At 44.0% G+C, this 18300-nt stretch overlaps 1 protein-coding gene across 4 annotated transcripts in view; it reads right to left on the reverse strand.

The window, feature by feature from the left end:
* The window catches only part of SORCS1 (sortilin related VPS10 domain containing receptor 1), a 317456-nt gene extending 315419 nt beyond the window's left edge, over positions 1-2037 (reverse strand). For 3 of the 4 annotated variants that reach the window (XM_080403462.1, XM_080403461.1, XM_080403460.1), the window contains exon 1: positions 1174-2037. In XM_080403462.1, the coding sequence (XP_080259588.1) occupies positions 1174-1815 (642 nt within the window). In that variant the 5' untranslated portion in view covers positions 1816-2037. The remainder of the gene's footprint in view (positions 1-1173) is intronic. The other variant, XM_080403463.1, reaches the window with a different exon arrangement.
* Positions 2038-18300: the final 16263 nt, after the last annotated feature.

An 18300-nucleotide genomic window follows, 5' to 3' on the forward strand; every position in this document is an offset into this window, starting at 1 on the left:
ACACCTCAATACAATCTACACCAAAAGGAATTCATAACGATTAGACCATTATTTCAAAATGTTACCAGGCTCCTAGCACTAAAAGCTGAAAGGGAGACCAAGGATTTCTGCCGAGCAGCCAGAAACCTTCTGGCATTACAGCTGCAGACACCTTAGAGGAGAAGAGCTTGAGTCCCCTTTTCTCCTAGGAAGTTGTACGGGCAACAGCCACTAGCACCGGCTTCCCTTTCTCTCTTATTAGCATTCTGCTTTGCCCTCTCTGAGAGGCAAAGTGACAGAAGTTGGAGCATTCAGCAGATCCCCCCGTTCCTGCAGAAAGCGGCTCTGCTGCCTGCCCCAGGGCTCAGAACCCTGGCCCCGGGGGGCTGGAGGGGCACAGCGCTCCAGTCCACTTGGTAACTGATGCCACAACTATTGCGCCAGCCTGGAAACGAGTCACCTGCTTCTCCGGCTGGTTTTGTTCTGCTTGGCTTATGCGGGAGCCGTTCTGCTGCTATTCCCAAAAAGGGCCAGGTTACAGGGAAGAAACAAGAACTGTCGCGTTTTAACACCTTGGCGACAAGAGGCAAAAAGCAGCGTTATCCCCTGCGCAGAGCCACCTCGGAGATGAAGTCCTGAAGCCCCCTCCAGCATCTCTCTGTCAGCAGGGCCTGGGGCTGAGCTGAGCTGGGCCCCCCGGGCGGGGAGCAGGAGGAGCAGCACCGGAGGGGCTTTCCCCGGCCTTGCTTGCAGCTGAGCCCCCCCGTCTCCCCGCGGGGGTCCCCCTGGGGGGAAGGCGGGGTGCAAGGACGACACCCCCCCAGAACGACCCTTTCCCTCCCGGCCGCGGGCGGTGGCAGCGGTTTGTCCCAGTCTGCCTCCAGGGTGATGGAGGAGGAGGGCTGGGGGGGGCTGCGCTCAGCGGGCGGGCGCTGGAAAGTTTTTTTGCTTCAGAAGAATGGCCCTTTTGAAGCACTTCTGCCCCACTGCACACTGCTAAGCGAAGCCAATCCCCGGCGCCCGGAGGCACAAAATCCCCCCTCGAAGAACCCAGGCCCCCCCCGCCCCCCCCCCCCCCCCCCGCCCTGTCTCACCGCCCATAAAAACGAGGAGAAAAAAAAAAAAAAAAAAAAGGAAAAAGAAAGAAAAGGGGAAAAGGCCAGAGGCAAACCCGCCGCCCGGCGCGGTACTCACGCTGCTGTTGTGCCCGGACCAGTGCACCATGGCTTGGTTGTGCGCCGAGTCGCCGGCGAGGGCGAAGGTGGTGCTGGCCAGCCGCAGCTCCTCCAGCCCGAAGCGGGCGGCGCCGCTGGCCGCCGGCTCCCGCCCCGCAGCGCCGCCCGGCCCCGCGGCGCCCCGCGGGCTGCGGCCCCGCCGCCGGCCCGAGCCCCGCAGCCCGCCCGGTGAGGGGGAGCGCCGGCCTCGGGGAGGCCGGTCCTTGGCGGGAGCTGCCGCCGCTCGGGGCCGGCTCTCCGCGGCCGCTCTCTCGGGCTGCCGCCTCGTCGACCGCCGTGTCTCCCAGCCGCTGAGTTGGGTCCCCGCGGGAGCAGGGGCGAGGGTCGCTTGCAGCCCGGCATCCTCCGCCTCCATCCCGGCCCCTTGCCCTCTCTCACCTCCCTTCTCCCCGGGGAACCGCCTCTGCTCCTTTTCTCCTCTGTCGGTCCTTAAATGCATTAATAATCCCTGCTGCGGCTGCTGCTGCTGCGGCTTCACCTGGGAATGGCAGGATCTGCAAGTTATTTCTGCACCGGTAAAGCCAAAAGTGAAGAGGAAAAGCCATGTCCAGTACAGGAGAGCAACGTGCCAGGCTGGGTACCAGCCAGCAACTTTTTCCATCGCTGCTGACTGCTGCTGAGTGCGAGGAAGAAGGAGCAAGAAAGAGCGAGCGAGGGAGCGAGGTGCTGCCGATTTACCAGCCGCGGGGTAAACACAGCCACAACTCCACAAAGTTTCAGACTCTGCTGTATTAGATGCAGCCGGGGCGGAGGAGAGGTTGCTTTCTTTTCCCCTCTTTTTTTTTTTTCCTTGTTTTCTTTTCCTTCATTTGCACTTTTTCTTTTTTTTCCCCTCTTCCCCCCCCCCCCCACCCCCCTCGCTCTCTCGCCCCCCCCCCCAAGACTGGCGTTGCTGATCAGGCTTTTGATGGAAGGCAAAGCTACAGCCACACGGGGGAGGAGCTCAATTGAAATCAGAGAGAGAGGGAGAGAGAGAGGAGCAAATCCTGGCTGGTGGTTTCTCCCGGCTGCCTCTATGGAAGTCACAGCTCGCTCCTCTCCCGCTCGCTCTCTCTCTGCTCGCTCTCACTTCGCCGCTTCTGCATCACACCCCGCCAGGACGCCCCGCGTGTCTTCCGTGAGTGACTGGTTAACACCCCCTCTCTCACACACCCACACGCCCAGAAGGACTTACCCCAACTTTTAAACTCAAATCTCCCATCTTTTCCTCCCCTGTGCTTCCCCTCAGCTCAAACCTCTAAAACGGGCTCCCCAACACACTGAAAGCACTGCACATGGACTGGAAGCAAATGTGTAAAGCGAAGAAGCAATACATAAGTATAAGCGTACATACATGCGTGTATAGTCTTTCCAGAGGAAATATTTTAACTCCATTAATTAAGTGGCCTTAAATGTCTGAGCAGGCTCTGAAACGTCCCTCTCTTTTCCCCCAGTGCCTGATGTAAATGCCCTGCAGTGGCTGGGAATAGGCATCCGTGCTTGAATTCACAGAGGGAAAGTCACATTTCTACCCTGCCATTCCCTCCTCCGCCTTTGCTTTGCTGTACTGTCATTTACAGTAGCTGCCGATGTTTAGATAAATCACTCAGGCATAGCAGAGATGTACTCGCGTAAATGCTGATGGAGACAGGGACAAGCTTTTGGAAATGAAATGACAGAAACCGGTGGTAGGAGTGGGGGAAAGAGAGAGAAATTCCCCACAACTGGTTTATCAGTAGAAAAAAATCCCAAACCTTTCTGCTCTAGCTGTCTCTCACATTTTCAGGACCAGCAGTTTCTCCCCCCGGAGCTGTGCTCCCCTCTCACTCACTGGGTCTCTTCCCCAGGGAGCAGTCACTAGTCATGGCCAGAGGAGATCACCAAGCCCTGAGTGCAGGGGTTGGTGTCTGCTGGCCGTGGGAGCCACCAGCCCCTTACCTCAGACTGCAGCCATCCTTGGTGACTGCCCACGCAGCAGGACAGGGGCCTGAGTTTAACAGGCACTTGCAAATACCCACAAGCTTTAAGACTGGAGGGTATTAAAGGCTCTTCCACTGGAATTTTATTCTGTCCCCATCTGCCTGCTGTCACTCATTCCCATTTGATTTCCAGGCGAGTCCATTTTTTAATTAGAGTTTTTAACATTTCCTTCCTGACATGCAAGGCTTTACTGTATTTTTTGGCAGGGCATTTCAGAAAGAGATTTACACATTTGTTCAACATTCTTCTGGAGATTTCACTCAAAAGCTCACAGGTGACACGTCTTGGGATATTAGCACAAGACCACAGGCGAACAGAGACTCACAGTAGCTGAGGCTGGGCATAACTTCTTGCTGCTTACAACAATGATGGATTGTCTGCAATGTAACCAACAGACCTCAGCTAAATCTGCTGTAAACCAATTAACTGCATACCTGTTTCCAGATCTCCCAGCTAAAGGGTAACTATTAGTTACAGCCTGCCAGTTGTAATAATTAACACATTGCGCTTAAACACCTTTCCTAAGCTTAAAGCTCTTCACAAAGGCCACTCTTATTGTATAAATGGGGGAAACTGAGTCGTAGTGTGATCCGCAAAGCAGCAAGGATTGGGGATAGAGCTACCTTATTATCAGCCCAATCCTTTGTCTTCTGTACCACAGACTGACCAGATCCATCTATCCCAAAGGATGTACTAAAAAGTGACACCTTCCTAGGACAAGTCTCTCAAAAAGGCTTTAATCTGAAGGGGTGAAATTTGAAGAAATGAATGGGTGAGTCAGAAAAAAGAACGTGGAGGGACCTTAATAAAGGGTCAGAGGAAATTTCCTCTGGGATTGTCATAGAAGTATGCATGCCAATGAGTGGCTAAGGCTAATGAGAGAAAAAATCTAGCTGTCTCATTTAGGCAGTTATCTCTGGATTGTGATGAGTGACCAGTGAGTGATATGGATGTGCCTGGTAGAGCATGTTTCATACGCTGTGAGTATGCTACACCTGCAGAGCTCCTCAGCAAATGCACACAAGGGTCAGTCATGGAGAGAAAATGTGGGCTCCAACCCGAAGACCACAGCCAACTGCTTCCAGCATAATCCTTGTGGGTGGATATAACAAGCCTTTTGCTGATCTGTATTTCCAGGAATCATCAGTTTAGGAGATTCGAGCAGCAGAAATTGCACCTGATCACTTATGTTTAATAGCTATGGGTAGACCTGTCTTCCCTAAATTTGTCTAATCCTCATTTATACTCCTGGTGTCTGAGACATGCCGTGGCAGTCAATTTTACAATCTGATTTTGTGTGCTTTTGAATACTCGTGGTCTACACTTATCTGAGAGAGACATTTTAAATTACCATAGTCTAATCTTGTTGCCAGCCATCTTTCTGCCACAGATGATGCGATGATTGAGCCATCAGAGATAAGAAGCCAGAGTCTTTGGCACAAAAGAATAATCCCCTGTGCTTGATATAAGGGACAGCTTTCTGAGTTGGGAGCTACAGTAAGCCCCTACACTGTCGTTGGAGAAGGGCTGAATTCATATACTCAGCCAAAAAGCAGCAGTGGTATGTAGTGACTGAGCTCCATGGCTGTGCTCAGGAGAAAGGAAAGGCTGCACTTGTGGGTATCCTGACCTGAGGTTACACCTGAGCTGATGTTTCAATAGCACAGACTACACCGCATGTCCAGCTCCAGCCTCTGAGGAGAACATGTTTTCCATCAGAGCCGCTGCACTGCCTCATCAGGAGACTGCTCTTCTATTTCACATGGCCAATATTGCCTTGGGGGAGGGGAGAGAAGCAAGCCCCAGGAGCTGTGGAACAGAAGGCAATCATTGGCACTATAAAACATGATGCTGTGACAGCAGATGAAAAGTGAAAGTCTCAGCTGGCCCCTTCAGCCTCTGCCTTTACTAGGATAAGCAGTTGCAGGGAGTGCTCCTCTTTGCCAGGGAGGAACTAGCACAAGGAAGAGATCTGCACGAACATAAGAGGGTTTGAGGAAGTTCTCACTTTTGGGGTCAGGAAGCACAACCAAGAATCTAGTGAAGGGAGTAGATACCAGTTCTGGGTAGCTGTTGCAGTGGAGCAAGCACCTTCCTAAGGATTTATATAGCCTTAAGAAAAGAAGCAGGAACAGAATAAAACGTGGATAAGTACACAAATCTTCACTTGGGACTGGGCAGACTCAGAGACAAGTGGAAATATGGGCTTGGTCAAGGACATAAATCCTTACAAGAATGATTGCAATAATCTGCCATCTGCAGGAATCCTTTCCTCCAGTGTGTTTCACACTCCCAATCAGAGACTACTTGTAAAAATGTGGTCCCAAGATACTTGCTGGCTCCACAGGATTCCTGTCTTCTAAAACATGCTAGATGATGTACTCGGCATGATGGAAGCATCTCAGGGACTATGCCAACATTGCCTGCACTTTGATAGAGTAGAAGGAGAGAAAGAGGAATGAAAGAGGATGGAGAGAAAGAAACAGAACTGGATGGACTTAACGAGCTGAGCTTTCAATACAGGGCAGGTGCATAACATAGCCTGGTTTATCTTGCACTCAAATGCCTTTTAGGCTAAGCAGTGTAATCTTTCACTAGTAAATATTTGTGTAATCAGGATTTTGTGAATCTACACTCATTTTAAATCATCAGTTTTCTCTGTAAAGACTGTGTAATGAAGGGAGCCCAAGAACACTGCTCCATTGATTCCTATCAAGCCATGGTGAGTGATGAATACTGTAGTTTGACATTACACAATATTCCTCCAAAAGGAATCTCTGTTTGAAAAAAAAAAAAAATTGCAAATCAGGATACAACAGGGCTTGTTGCAGTTTCCCTTAAGGAAAAAAAAAAAAGATGGCTCTCAACTGTAAATATCACAGAGATCTTGGTGTGTTGTTTGTTTTTTTTTTTTCTAAACAAGGTGGATGATTCATTCCTTAAATAAAATAGAGACTAATTATATACATCAAAACAACTGTTTCCAAGTGCCTCTTATTTCACTGAATGAATGGAAATTATTTACCTATGTGGCAATCATCAGATAATTGTTACATAGGTAGTATCAGAAGTAAATCCTACGACCTCACAAAAGGGCAATGCATTTGGCACAAAAAAATATTTAAAAAATAACCTGGAACTAAAATAAAATCTGTACCTTCTTTCCACTGAGTTTCATTTCCCTCACTCAGATTATTTTTGGAAAGGTGATTGAACTATTTATTTTTAACACTAATAATCCCTCTAAATTAATTAACATGAAAGGTCTCCTTTGTTATTCTAGACAATCAAGCTCCAAACCAGTGACATCCCAAAATTAAGCTGCTGCAGCTTTTAACAGGGGCTCCCATTCATCTGCAAATGTGATGCGATTTTGCTTTAGTTGCCATAAATATTAACAGCAAGGGCTTTTTGTTCTTTTACTCCCTCTTGCTGCAGCCTGTTGCAAAGACTGAGGTTTAAAGTAATCTCAAAAAAAGTCCAAGGTTTTGCCACTTTATAATTTAAAGAGCAATTTTGCTCTGCTAAATCCTCAGATGGAGAATTCAGATAGCAGTTCATCTGGCAAGGAGAGTGGGGTGGTGAGCGGACTGGATCAGTGTGATTGCTTCTAAGTGCAGGAGGGTGCTCAGCACCCATACCTGGTGCCAGTTTTCCTTAAAGCACTGTTTATACTGAAACATCTAGTGATGTTTAGCAGCCAGCAGCTCTCTCTGGGAACAACAGGAGTTGTCTGGATCTTTGGAAAATCTCTCATGTAGGCTCCTCTGTTCTACTTCTGGATCCAAAGGGTTTTCACACCATCCCAGCACAGATGGCAAACCACACCAATGGCACAGACTTTGCATTTTACTCTGTAGGTCCAGACCTCCTCCCTGCGCTTATAGCTGCAGAGACGTCCTGGGCCAGCTTTGCACAATGATTTCAGCCATAAACCAAGGGTGGATTTGCCATGGGAGGAGAGGAGCATGTGACCCCCCCCCCCCCCAGTAAGCCTGCACTCCCAAGTCACGTGCTGAAGCAATACTCATGTGGCTGCACAGCTAGCACATCTACACTGATGTTGAATCCAACCCTCTTTGACACTGTATCTATCAATCCTGGGATTTAATGCCATTTCTTCTCTAGTGACATCTTCTCCTCTGTGCTGGCCTTGCATTTCACTGCTCTGGTGATTGACTCCCCTTGTGATCTGGAGACGTCCACCCATTGCCACCCTGTGCTCCTGAGTGCTGCCCCCCCTGTCAGAAATTACCAAGGGATTTAGGAGCCAAAAACACCCTAGGCCACAGAAGGCAGTTAATGAGAAAATATTCTGCTTGAAATTCCCAGCTGGCATTCTCTCTTGATCATCTTTTGCAGCCTAAGAAAACTGGAAAGCTGCCCTGAAAAGCTGGTCTTAGTTTCTGCTGGGTTTCGTAGTTTAGTTGAGTGTAAAGTAGAATTGCAAGGACTGCACTTATGTCAGGACTGCACATACTCAGCCAGCGCCCTGAGCTTGCAGCTAAGGGAAAAACTGAGCTGGAGCTCAGAGGCAGAATGAGCTTTATTATAACAACTTTTAAACTAGTAAACATTGGCGGAAGGAGGAAGCCTGAGGTGTATCTTGTAGTCAAGTCATTCACCAGCACCAATGTAAATGATAACCACAGGGATGACCCAGCAATTGTCACATTTCATCCTGACTGTTTTAATGCAACCCCATAATACCCAGAAGGTTTTTGCCATCAATAACTGCAATGTACGCTGTGGATGCTTCCAACCACATGAAAGGCAAGAATGTAACCAGGAAAAATGAAAATAACTTCAGCAAAAGTAAGTAATATTTGACCAACCTGATTTTCTTCTGTTGCTAAATAGCAGGCTATTGTAACACCAGCTCCCACAGCAGTCTCACGGTAAACTAAGGCAGTATGGGCAAGGCAAAGCATCTGACAGAGGTTTGAAACTTGGCTGGACCATTAATCTCAAAGGTTAAGTACCAACTGACTGGAAAAGGTCTGGGGATTGCACTGGGATGTCTCCTTGCAAATAAGGCAAACTGCATATTCATCTGCTTTGATAAAGCATCATCAGGACATCAGAAGAAACTGCAGTCTCCTTGTTCTCAGGACTGGGGAGGCTGAACATGCAGTACTGTTTCTGGTGTGGGCCCCCAGTTTAAGAGGGACATGGAGAAACTGAGGGAGGTTACCAAGCGGAGGGCTACAAAGGTAGTTAGCACACAACCTACAAGGAGAGGGTTGAGAGCTGGGCTTCTTTAGCCTGGAGAAGAGGAGGCTAAGGGCCGGTAAAATATCAGCCTACAATTACCCGAGAGGGAGTTACAAAAGTAAAGAAGCCAAACACTTCTTCGTTGTGGCAGGTGCTAAAACAAAGAGAGGAGAAAATTAGTGTTTAAAGCGTTTAGACTGAAAATTAGGAACAGCTCACCCAGGAAGATAACACCACTCCAGGACAGGCTCCTTAGACTGTAGAATCTCCCTCAGGAAGACAAATCTATGGCCAGCCTGCTCTAGTAATGATGGCAGCCTGGCTTCAAGTGGAAAGTGGGTCTCTCACAACCAACATTTCTTTGAATATTTGAATCTATGAGAGGTAAAAAGCTCAAGAAGAAGACACATCTACAGCTAAAGGCAGGAAAAAATCTCTTCCCAAGATAAAGCCAATAATCTGTTCCAATGACAAATGGTTTCCAGGTTCAGCATGAGCTTAGATACTATCCTACAGTGAAATTCAGATTCGTCCAGAGACCAGTGCAGTTCTCCCATTAGGTGCCTGTGTCTCCAGCACTTATTTAACAAACCAGTGGGGACTCTTTCAGCCTCTTGGGTCCCATCCCACCTACCTTAAGTATTGTTATCAAGTATTGTTGCCAAACCTTTGCAGAGTCCTACAGGACTCCCAGCATTTATTTGAGAGTGGGGTAAACTGGAGTTTCTATGTCTAATGTAATGCTACTACTGGTGGTAGCATCCACTGGCAAATAAAAGCCAGGGATAGCTGTGCTGCACCGTCCTAGATATGGCTATTAAAAATCAGTTGCAAGTCGCTTAGCTGTGCCCATTGAGTCATTTCATTCCCTCATTTTTTAGGCCTTTCCAGTACCTCAGGAGAATTGTGGCTGTGGGATGCCTCTCGTTTTCTCACAACCTTGAAAATCTGCAGTTTGAGGCAGACTGATCAAGTGCAGATAATAGTTTCCTGTGAACAATAAATATCACTCAAAGTATCTTCTGTAGAGTTAGGATACTTCAGTAACATAAATCTTCTTAAAAGCCTAACATGTGTAAAAATCATTTGTATTTTCTCCCTTTTCCAGAAATTACTAAACTTTAGTCAACACTGGGGAAGTTCGCCTGACGTTCTATCAGCTCTAGGTTTATCTGTATCGACAGGACAATAAAAATTCTTGTCTATCACTCTGCTGTTGTCACCTTTGGCTTCTTCACTTGGTTGTGGAAGAATTTAATGGAGGTAAGAGAATAATGATGAAGAGAAAAAGATTACAAACTTAATGGCCTGTGAATGGTGTTTATACTTTGTCATTATTACAGATGGTGTTTCCTTGCTTGTGCACCTTGCTTGATTTCTCTTAGCCAGAAGTGTTGACAAAGTAGAAGTTGCAGGTACAACTAAAGATAAAATGTCTGGTAGAAGAAAGAGAAGACAGAGAAAAAAATATTATTCTTCTATCCTACCTTTCTACTGAAAGAAAAATAAAAATGGAAAAGCAAGAGCTTCTGAAGCTGATTGAATATGTGAGCTTGCTCATTGACAGTATTTTATTTCAGAACCAAAGAAAATGACCCAGCAAAAATTTCTGTGAGGCAACTCTGTCCTGCTTCACTGATGCATCATTTCTTAAGTCATAGTTAGAAATCCTTTTCTGAAGACGGCTGTATCAGTCACAGATCAACCAGCAGAGCTTGTCATACACATACTCCCATGGTACAAAATCAGGAGAGAGAGATGTGGCCATCAGTTAAAACCGGTTTTACTAACACAGCTCATTTCTGCCTAAATCAAGTTAGAGGATACACACATGAATTTTTGCTGCTAGATAATAAGCAGTGCGATACTTTCCAACAGACATCCACATCTGAACATTACAGTGCGTACTCAGAGACACCTTTCCCACTGGGGCAGCTGGTTGGAAAGTTAATGGTTTTGTAGGATCTCCCTGGCCAGAAACGAAGGCAGATGAAGGGAGGAAAACTTCCTCTGAACCTTGGTAGCTTCTTCAACAGTTTGTCAGAACTGTGGCAACAGTCTACCTGTTTGTAGCTTGGTGGAACAGAGACAGATCCACCCTCTAATGAGGGCAGAAGAAGCAGTCATGAGAGATAGCATGTCAATCCCATGTTTGGTGAGAAACTCCAGTCTTTTGACCAAAGAATCAGAAGGAAGGACTTGGAATAGGTGGTGGAAAATCAGGAGAAAATGCAAAGGAAATCTGTGTTTCCACATTATCGATCTTTTCATTGTGAATCATGTAGTGAATTTTGAGCTCCTGATGTTATGGTTTTGTATGAGATCATCAACTCTCTTCCTTTGTTTTCATTTCTTTCTTTAAAAAGAAAAAAAGACTAGTCCTCCTAACTATGAAGAACAATATGAAGACAAGGCTCCTACTGGCTCAAAATCTAATTTGAAGTGTTTCAACACAAAATACAAAGCCAAAGGAGTCAAATTTAAAGCTTCCTTATAAGCACTTTGAGAATGAAGGTTTCCCTCCTTAAAAATGGTGTTCTAGATCTAATTTTGCCTGCCTGAGAGATTTTAAAAACGGTTATCTTTAAAATATATATGCACATATATATACACACATAAAAGGAAAATAAAATAGAATTTTGCAAGCTGAACAAACTGTTGTATTCACCTTGAAATGAATCTTTGATTTCTGACTCTCTTTTTTCCTTTTTTTTTTAATTCAATTTGGCCAGGGAATTAAAAATTTAGTTACTCATATGGCCTTAATTACTTGAGATGTTTGCCAGAACACTTTGCAACACAAAAGAATGTATTTCTCTACGTTTGGTACTGGGTTCATTTCTTGCCCAGAGCTCTGAGCAAGTTTTCTGGGACATTTGTGGGTGTAGCACCTGGAAGATTCAGCTATATAAAGCTCGTATACAGATATTTGCTTTGGGTAAACAGAACCCTGAAAATGCTAATTTATTTTAGGGTTAAATTTGATATTGTGGATAAAGGGACTCTATAGAATAATTTCTAAATTAATTGGAATTATTTCAGTTTCCAATCAATGCCTTAAAAAAAAGAAAGAAAGAAAGAAAGAAAGAAATCCACTCTCATTTTCAGTCAAAGGACTCTCTTTTAGAAGAATCAAATTTGTGAAATAAGGGTGATGGCCAAACAATAAGTTTGTTTAATACACATATACACTCACAAAGGTCAATTGATATCCCAAGCAGTGAAAGGAACTCATGAGTGATGCTTCTGCTGATTTCAGTGCAAGCATTCCCTGAGATTCCATTTATTTTGGAGAGTGTTTGCATGTAGATGGCTCTGTGTGTTTAATATCTATTCTCATATCAAGAAAGCATAGGAGGAAAACTCCATTTGGATGTATTTTCATGCAATTAATAATAATTCAAGTTTTGTGCTTTTCATATGCCAAAACTGTGCTTGTCAGTGTTTGGAGCCCTCCAAGCGCATATATTAGTCCAAGTCCGAATCACTCTGATTTTCCTCCATTGGAAACAATGTTTGTTCAAAAGACGTTAAGTGTTCTTCACTTTTGTCTTTGTTCAATCCAAAGTAATTTTTAACATTTTAAGCAAGACTCCTTGGTATCCTGTTTTAAAACAGTTTCAATTTTCCAGTCTGGCCGAGTCTCCATGTACATTTCAGTTCGTTTATGTCTGATTGCTATCAGTGGGAGTCTTTTCATTGATTTCAATGGAATTTGGATCAGGTTCATTTGCAGCATAACTTCCATATGTTTGCTGTCATGGAATAAGCCAGCTATCACAGCAGCAGCAGCCAAGGAACTTGAGAGAACAAGGAATAAATCCAGGATCTTAGATCTGGCTTGGGAGGAGCTTAGGCAAGTCCTGGTTTATTAGTGGTGACTGCTCTAAATAACACATCTTGAGCGTCTGCCTTCTCACTGCAGTAAAAGCCTCTTTTCTGATTCAGTCTCTCCCAGAAGTCAGCCCATTTCAATATTTAATATGGTGCCTCGGTCTACTGAAAGATTCCCTTATCATGATTTCAAATCCTCGTTGACACACCAGGCATTTTGCTGCCTTCAACATCTGCTGAAGGACTCTTTGAGGTGCAAACTCAACATCTTTTATGCAGTCTGGTTCTTTCTGCAGCTTCCAAAAGAGGCAAAGAACAAATCAACAAGGCATGGGGCCTGGACTCTTTTCCTGTTTTGTTTTGTTTTGCCACATAGGTGCATCTCTCTGAACAATCTTATTTTGACTTTGTTGTTGTTGTTTTTGCCAAACAACATAATTATCTTGATTGGTGGGTGGCCAGCAAAGTTTTAATTAGATCCAGGGGGATTTCAGCAGGACGACGTACTAAAAAAAAGGCAAAACAATGTTGCTAGAATTATTGTTGGGTTATGTTGTGAGGCATCTCCTGTAAAATATGACGTTGCCTCTTTGCATTTCCAGTTCTGTCCTCATTTCTCCTGCCTTGCTCTTTCACTTGGTTGATGGGCAATGGTGAACTGGCGTGAACAACCGTGTACTGAAGCAATGCTGCCAAGCTGTTGCTGCTGCAAAATGTCCATCAGCTCAGCCCCTGCCAAACAGAAGCACTGATCCTCCAGCTTGTGCCAGGTCAAAGAAATGAGGGATGCATACCCAGCTTTGTTGGAAGGGGGGGCAAGTGATTTGGGGCGGGTGATTGGCATGGACAACAGTGAGCAACACTGAAGACAGGGAAAGGACTGCACTGGGGAGGTCTTTCTGGCTGGTTATGGTTATTAATATTTGACTGGAAAAGGGCTGGTTTTATTTATTCAGTTGTCTAAAAATATCCCAGTAATGAATTAACCTGAATGGGGGGAGGGGGACAGAAAAGCACATATTGATTTTCTAAAAGCAGGCAGGAATGTTGTTATTTTCCAATTAATGTTCAGCATTAGAGAACAATCCAGCTGGAAAGAATCAGCTAAGCAATACCAAGCTTTTTGCTTTCTGCATTTTTTCTGGGGATATTTTTTCTCATTTAACTTCTTTAAAAAGACCATAAAAACAACTTAGGCCATTTCTTTGGCTGATGGGGATTAACTTGTTGTGAACTCCACCTGGCGTGACTATGAAATAGTCTGGCAGGGGGTCCAATAGCTCATGCTGAAGCAGAAGGCATGTTCAGTTAATAAAGGCTGTCCCTGCTCCAGTGCTGGAGAAAAGTGTGAGAGGAAAACCATCTGAATGCGCCATTGGTGATAAAGATGCATCTCTGTAAATCCCAGAGCAGGTCTGGGATTCTGGTGGGACTGGTGACCTGTAGTCTTATGCTGGCTGTCACCCTTTTCTTTCTACTTCTCTTTTTTATTCTATCTGTCATTATGTGCATGCCTTTTCCTTCTTACGGCTTAGCATACTTGAGGTTCACCAGATTCAGTAACAAACAAGTGAAAATGACACCATCACAGCCAGCCACCTTTCAAGTCCCCCTTAGTGACCACTGACTGAATGGCTACAGCGGAACGATGTGACCAGGAGTAGCTTTCAGCACAAATCCAACGGGCAGCTTAGGGTCATGCTAGTGACTCTCCAATGAGACCCAGCACATGTTAGATCCTGCAGCTCTTGTTACGTACCCAGAGCAATGAACCCTGATAACAGAAAAGCTATGGGAAGCAGAGGAATTACCACATTTCTAAGTAAACATGTGCACACAGAGGTAAACACACATTCACATCAACTGAGATTCTTATGGTTTTTAACAGGTTTCTGAGGGTTTTATCTGAATTTTTGGGTCTTCTAAGCTTTCTGAATTTTTATTTTTCTGTCTTGTGAGTTGCCTTTTTCAAATAACTAACTTGTGCTAGGGTAAACTCCGCTAAGTTCAAGCAACAGCAGAGCTTGTCTGGCCAACAGCATCCACTGTATTTCTATATAATTTGTTCCTCTCCTCCCAAATGCTCAGGGGAATCTGGCTGTAGAAAGTCCACATGGGGACTTTCCCCTGTATACAATTTATGGAAACAAGTCTTGAAATTGAATCCTGCTCTTGTTCATCTTGGACTTGGCAAAGCTTATGGAAAGCTACAAGCACCCCTTTACTACTGTACAGAGATGGAAATTTCACCAGTTTTTCTCAGCAGTTTTGCATAAATTTCAATATATATATTCTTATTTAGCAAATATTTATTTAGCTATCACTGCAGTTTTCCTTTAAGGGTCTAGCAAGGGCCCAGGGAGAGTGACAAAACCACCAGCTTTTGCTGAGAAATTATATGCCCTGCAGTCATACTATGTATTTAGAGTCTGGAGACAAATTTTAGGGCCTGGATTTATTTATAGTGTTTAATAGATGCTTTGATAATTATGTGCATGGGAACGGAAAACAAATTCTCCAGATTAAAAAGCATAAAGAAGGCTTGTTTGGATTAACATGATCAACTGAAAGCATCCATTTGATTCTTGTATATATATAATTTACTGAGCTGCAAAATAAACATACTCCACTGTTCCTCCACTGAAGGCTCCAGCTGTAAATATTTCATTACTTTAAAAATGTATTGCTATTAGATAGGTCTTCTAGGATTCAGTAGAATCAAGTTTTAAGTAATAAAATAAAATTGTTTCAGGACACCTTTTTTTAAACATACAATTTCAGTTGGATGAAAATTTCTCTGCCACCTGTTGGGTGCTGGCAGAACCATCTCACAAGTAGGTTTTTTTTATTAGCTTTGAAGGAATAAATCAATTCTTGCTCTCAAGAGTGTGGATATAATTACATCATGACCTCTCTGTCTCTCACTGTCCTGTTACTAGATTACAGGTCATTGTCACCTCTGTGGAAAACGGTTCTGCTCCCTGTATTATGCAAGGGAATGAAGACTAGATGAGGAAATGAGGGAGTTCACCAGGAAAACAGAAACATCATCCACTAAAGCAGAGAGGCAGAGCACAAACTCCCTCTGCTCATAAAATACCTGAAAATATTCACAAGTAGCTGGGGAAAAAACTTGTGACAAAGGCTTGGGGTTGTCATGGCATGAAGATCCCATGGGACTAATACAGAAAGACAGGCAGTGACCTAAGTGACACCATCACTTTTCTTTGCACAACCAGGATGCTTCTGGTGATCTTCCTGCCTTTACCTATAATGGCTGAAAGCCATGCTTTTGTAGTGGATTTCAGGATGACTTCTTCCTGAATTTAATTTTTTTTTAAAAAATTAAGTATGGAATTCTTCAGTATTTTTCCACTGTTGGAAAGCTTTTCATAACAAACCCAAACATCTGGGGCTTTCGTGGAATGATTTGATAGTGCTGAGGTGGCTCTTTTTGTTCAGGAATTGATGGGGTTTATTCTTCAAAAATCTGACATCCTAAGCACAGGATTAAATGTGGGTGCATAGATAGATGGGAAGATTTTTCTACTGTATGTGACATACCAAAACCACATCTGGAAGGAGTTCATTTGCTGCCCATGTAGAACTTTGGCACTGGGTGCACTGACTATTTGACTTCTCAAGAATAGCTCCCCACAAAACAGTGTACCTGAACATCATGAAGTACCATTTTTTCCAATTTATTGTTGTGCTTCTTGAAATCCTTAAGGACTCCCAAACTGAGCATTGAATAAAGTCCACAGTCCCCTCCCATAAAAAGTTAGAGTCCAAGTTATCCAAGTGCTTAGAGAAGTTAGCCTATACACAGAGGCGTTGAAAACTGTCCAACATTAAATCAGCATTAATGACATGGCTGGGGCAAAACTTCACCGCAAAAAAGCGGAAGGACTAAACCTTCAGATTAAATTGTTAATGTTGATTGTTTTCAAAACATGGCAACAGATATCCCCTCTTCCTCTGCTGAGTATTCACTCAGGAAAAAAACCTGACAAAGGCATTACTTTGCAGATTTGCAATCTCTCCTGAAACTTGTTTTCTTTTTCTAACACTCCCGAAAAACTATTTTGGTCCTCAGCTATGAATTATCTTTGTAAAGGAATTTCCTTATGTAGGAACAGCTGCATAGGTTGGGTTTTCTAAGGTTGACATGAGAGTACTTTGTCACTTGAAGAGTTATTGAAGACTCTCATGAAGACATTTCAAGACAGTCGTCTTCTGCAGAAATCTGAAATAACTCCAGCCAATTTTACATGTCATCAAAACTCAAAACATAGATACTCTGCTGCAATTTTTATCACTATTTTCTCATTTCTAAGCAGTATTATAGCTGTTCTGATGAACATTGAGTTGCAATATTTTTTTTTCTTCTCAAAATGTATTGTAAAAGTTTCATGCCAGTGGAAAATCACATACAATCTTCAGATACACATTCTGAGTCTTCTTTTGGAATAATAATCTGAAAATGAGATAATTTTCCCTCTTATGCTCATGTATGCAAATTTGGCACAGGGTACCTGAGCTGAAATTATGAACTGAGAACTGATAATACATATCACATATGGTACAATACATTAAAAAAATTAATATATTTATGGAGCATTTAGGGAGCCTAGAAGGACTTTCAAGAGGATGCCTACAGCATTGTTTCCTACAGCAGTATCAGGTAATTTGTCACCATTTAAGCTACATCCTGTTCACAGCAACTTTTCTTCAAAGTGCTGACATAGATTTCTCAAAAGACTGTTGAACTGACTTCTTGGATTCCTCAGCTAAACTGTTAAGAGCTGATGGTACATTACATTGGAAAAATGTGATGAACAGAGAGACATTATTGCTCTGACTGCATTCAAGCCCATGTCCACCTCACTCTCCACCACTTCTCTTCCAGGTTCAGTTCAGTGGTAATTGTTACCTCCTTCTGTTCTCTACTGTCCTGTAAGCTTCCTCACAGCAATAAACTTGGAGGATGTAGCTTGGGGAAACTTCATGACTAGCTGACTTCATGACCGGTGACTTCATGAGCTAGCTGAACACTCAGTTTGTTACCTTGTGGCACTGCACCTTGATCACATACCCTGCATAATCACCAAGCAGACTGGTGGGCCCATCTGTGTCAACAGCACTGTAAAGGCCTTATCTTCAACTGAGGTAACTTAATGTTGACTCCAGTGGGGCCACCCTGATTTTGCCTCAGGACGTGGCCTCATGAATGTCACCTAAGAGTCTAGCTCTGTATCTGCAAAAACTGCACTTGGCCTAAGCTCAGCCTAGCTCTGAACAATGCCTCATTTTAAGTATTCACTGCAATGGAAGAATGGTCTCAAAAAAGACCATGATGTTGGTGAGCCTTGCCCTCCCATCCTGGCTTATGCCTCCCCTGGGCTAAGAAGGAAGGTGGACTGCTTCCAAGTAGCACACAAAAATTATCTTGAGGTATGCATGTGGCAGGGTAAACTTATGGAGTCTCATGCTCCAACGAATAATCTCTAATCATGCCTAAAATCATGGTGGTTCCTGCCTTGAGGCTGGTTATCTTTGCAATGAAGGCAGTTAGCCAAGGTCCCCCAGGCTCATGTGCCTGACAGCAACAATGAAGAGAGCAGATGCCAATGAAGGAATATAAGCCATGGACAGTCATGAAGTAATACTTCTTCAGAATACTCTCCGATCTCCAGCAGTTTACAGCTCCGGGGCTTCACAAACCAAACATGGTTCCTACATGGGCAGTAATTCTCAGTGGATTCCCCTTCATGAACTTGCCCAGTCTTTGCCTGAATCTGTGCAAAATCTACATATCCCCAGCATCCTGCAGCAAGGAATTTCATGGCTACATCCTGTATGAAGAATTACCTCTTGCTTTCTTTTGAATGTGCCAGTTGGTGACTATTCATTCATGTATCAGAGAGGAAACAAGTGATCCAACCTTTTCGCACGAATCAGGAGCAAGAACATTTCTCTATTTAAAATTATGCACATCTACTAGAATCTAGCCAAGCACTGGATAAATATGACATAAAACTAATCGGCATTTCATATGCTTCCAGGTGAAAGTTTAAAA

Source organism: Falco punctatus, assembly GCF_963210335.1.
Source record: "Falco punctatus genome assembly, chromosome: 9".
In the NCBI taxonomy this organism is placed as follows: domain Eukaryota; kingdom Metazoa; phylum Chordata; class Aves; order Falconiformes; family Falconidae; genus Falco; species Falco punctatus.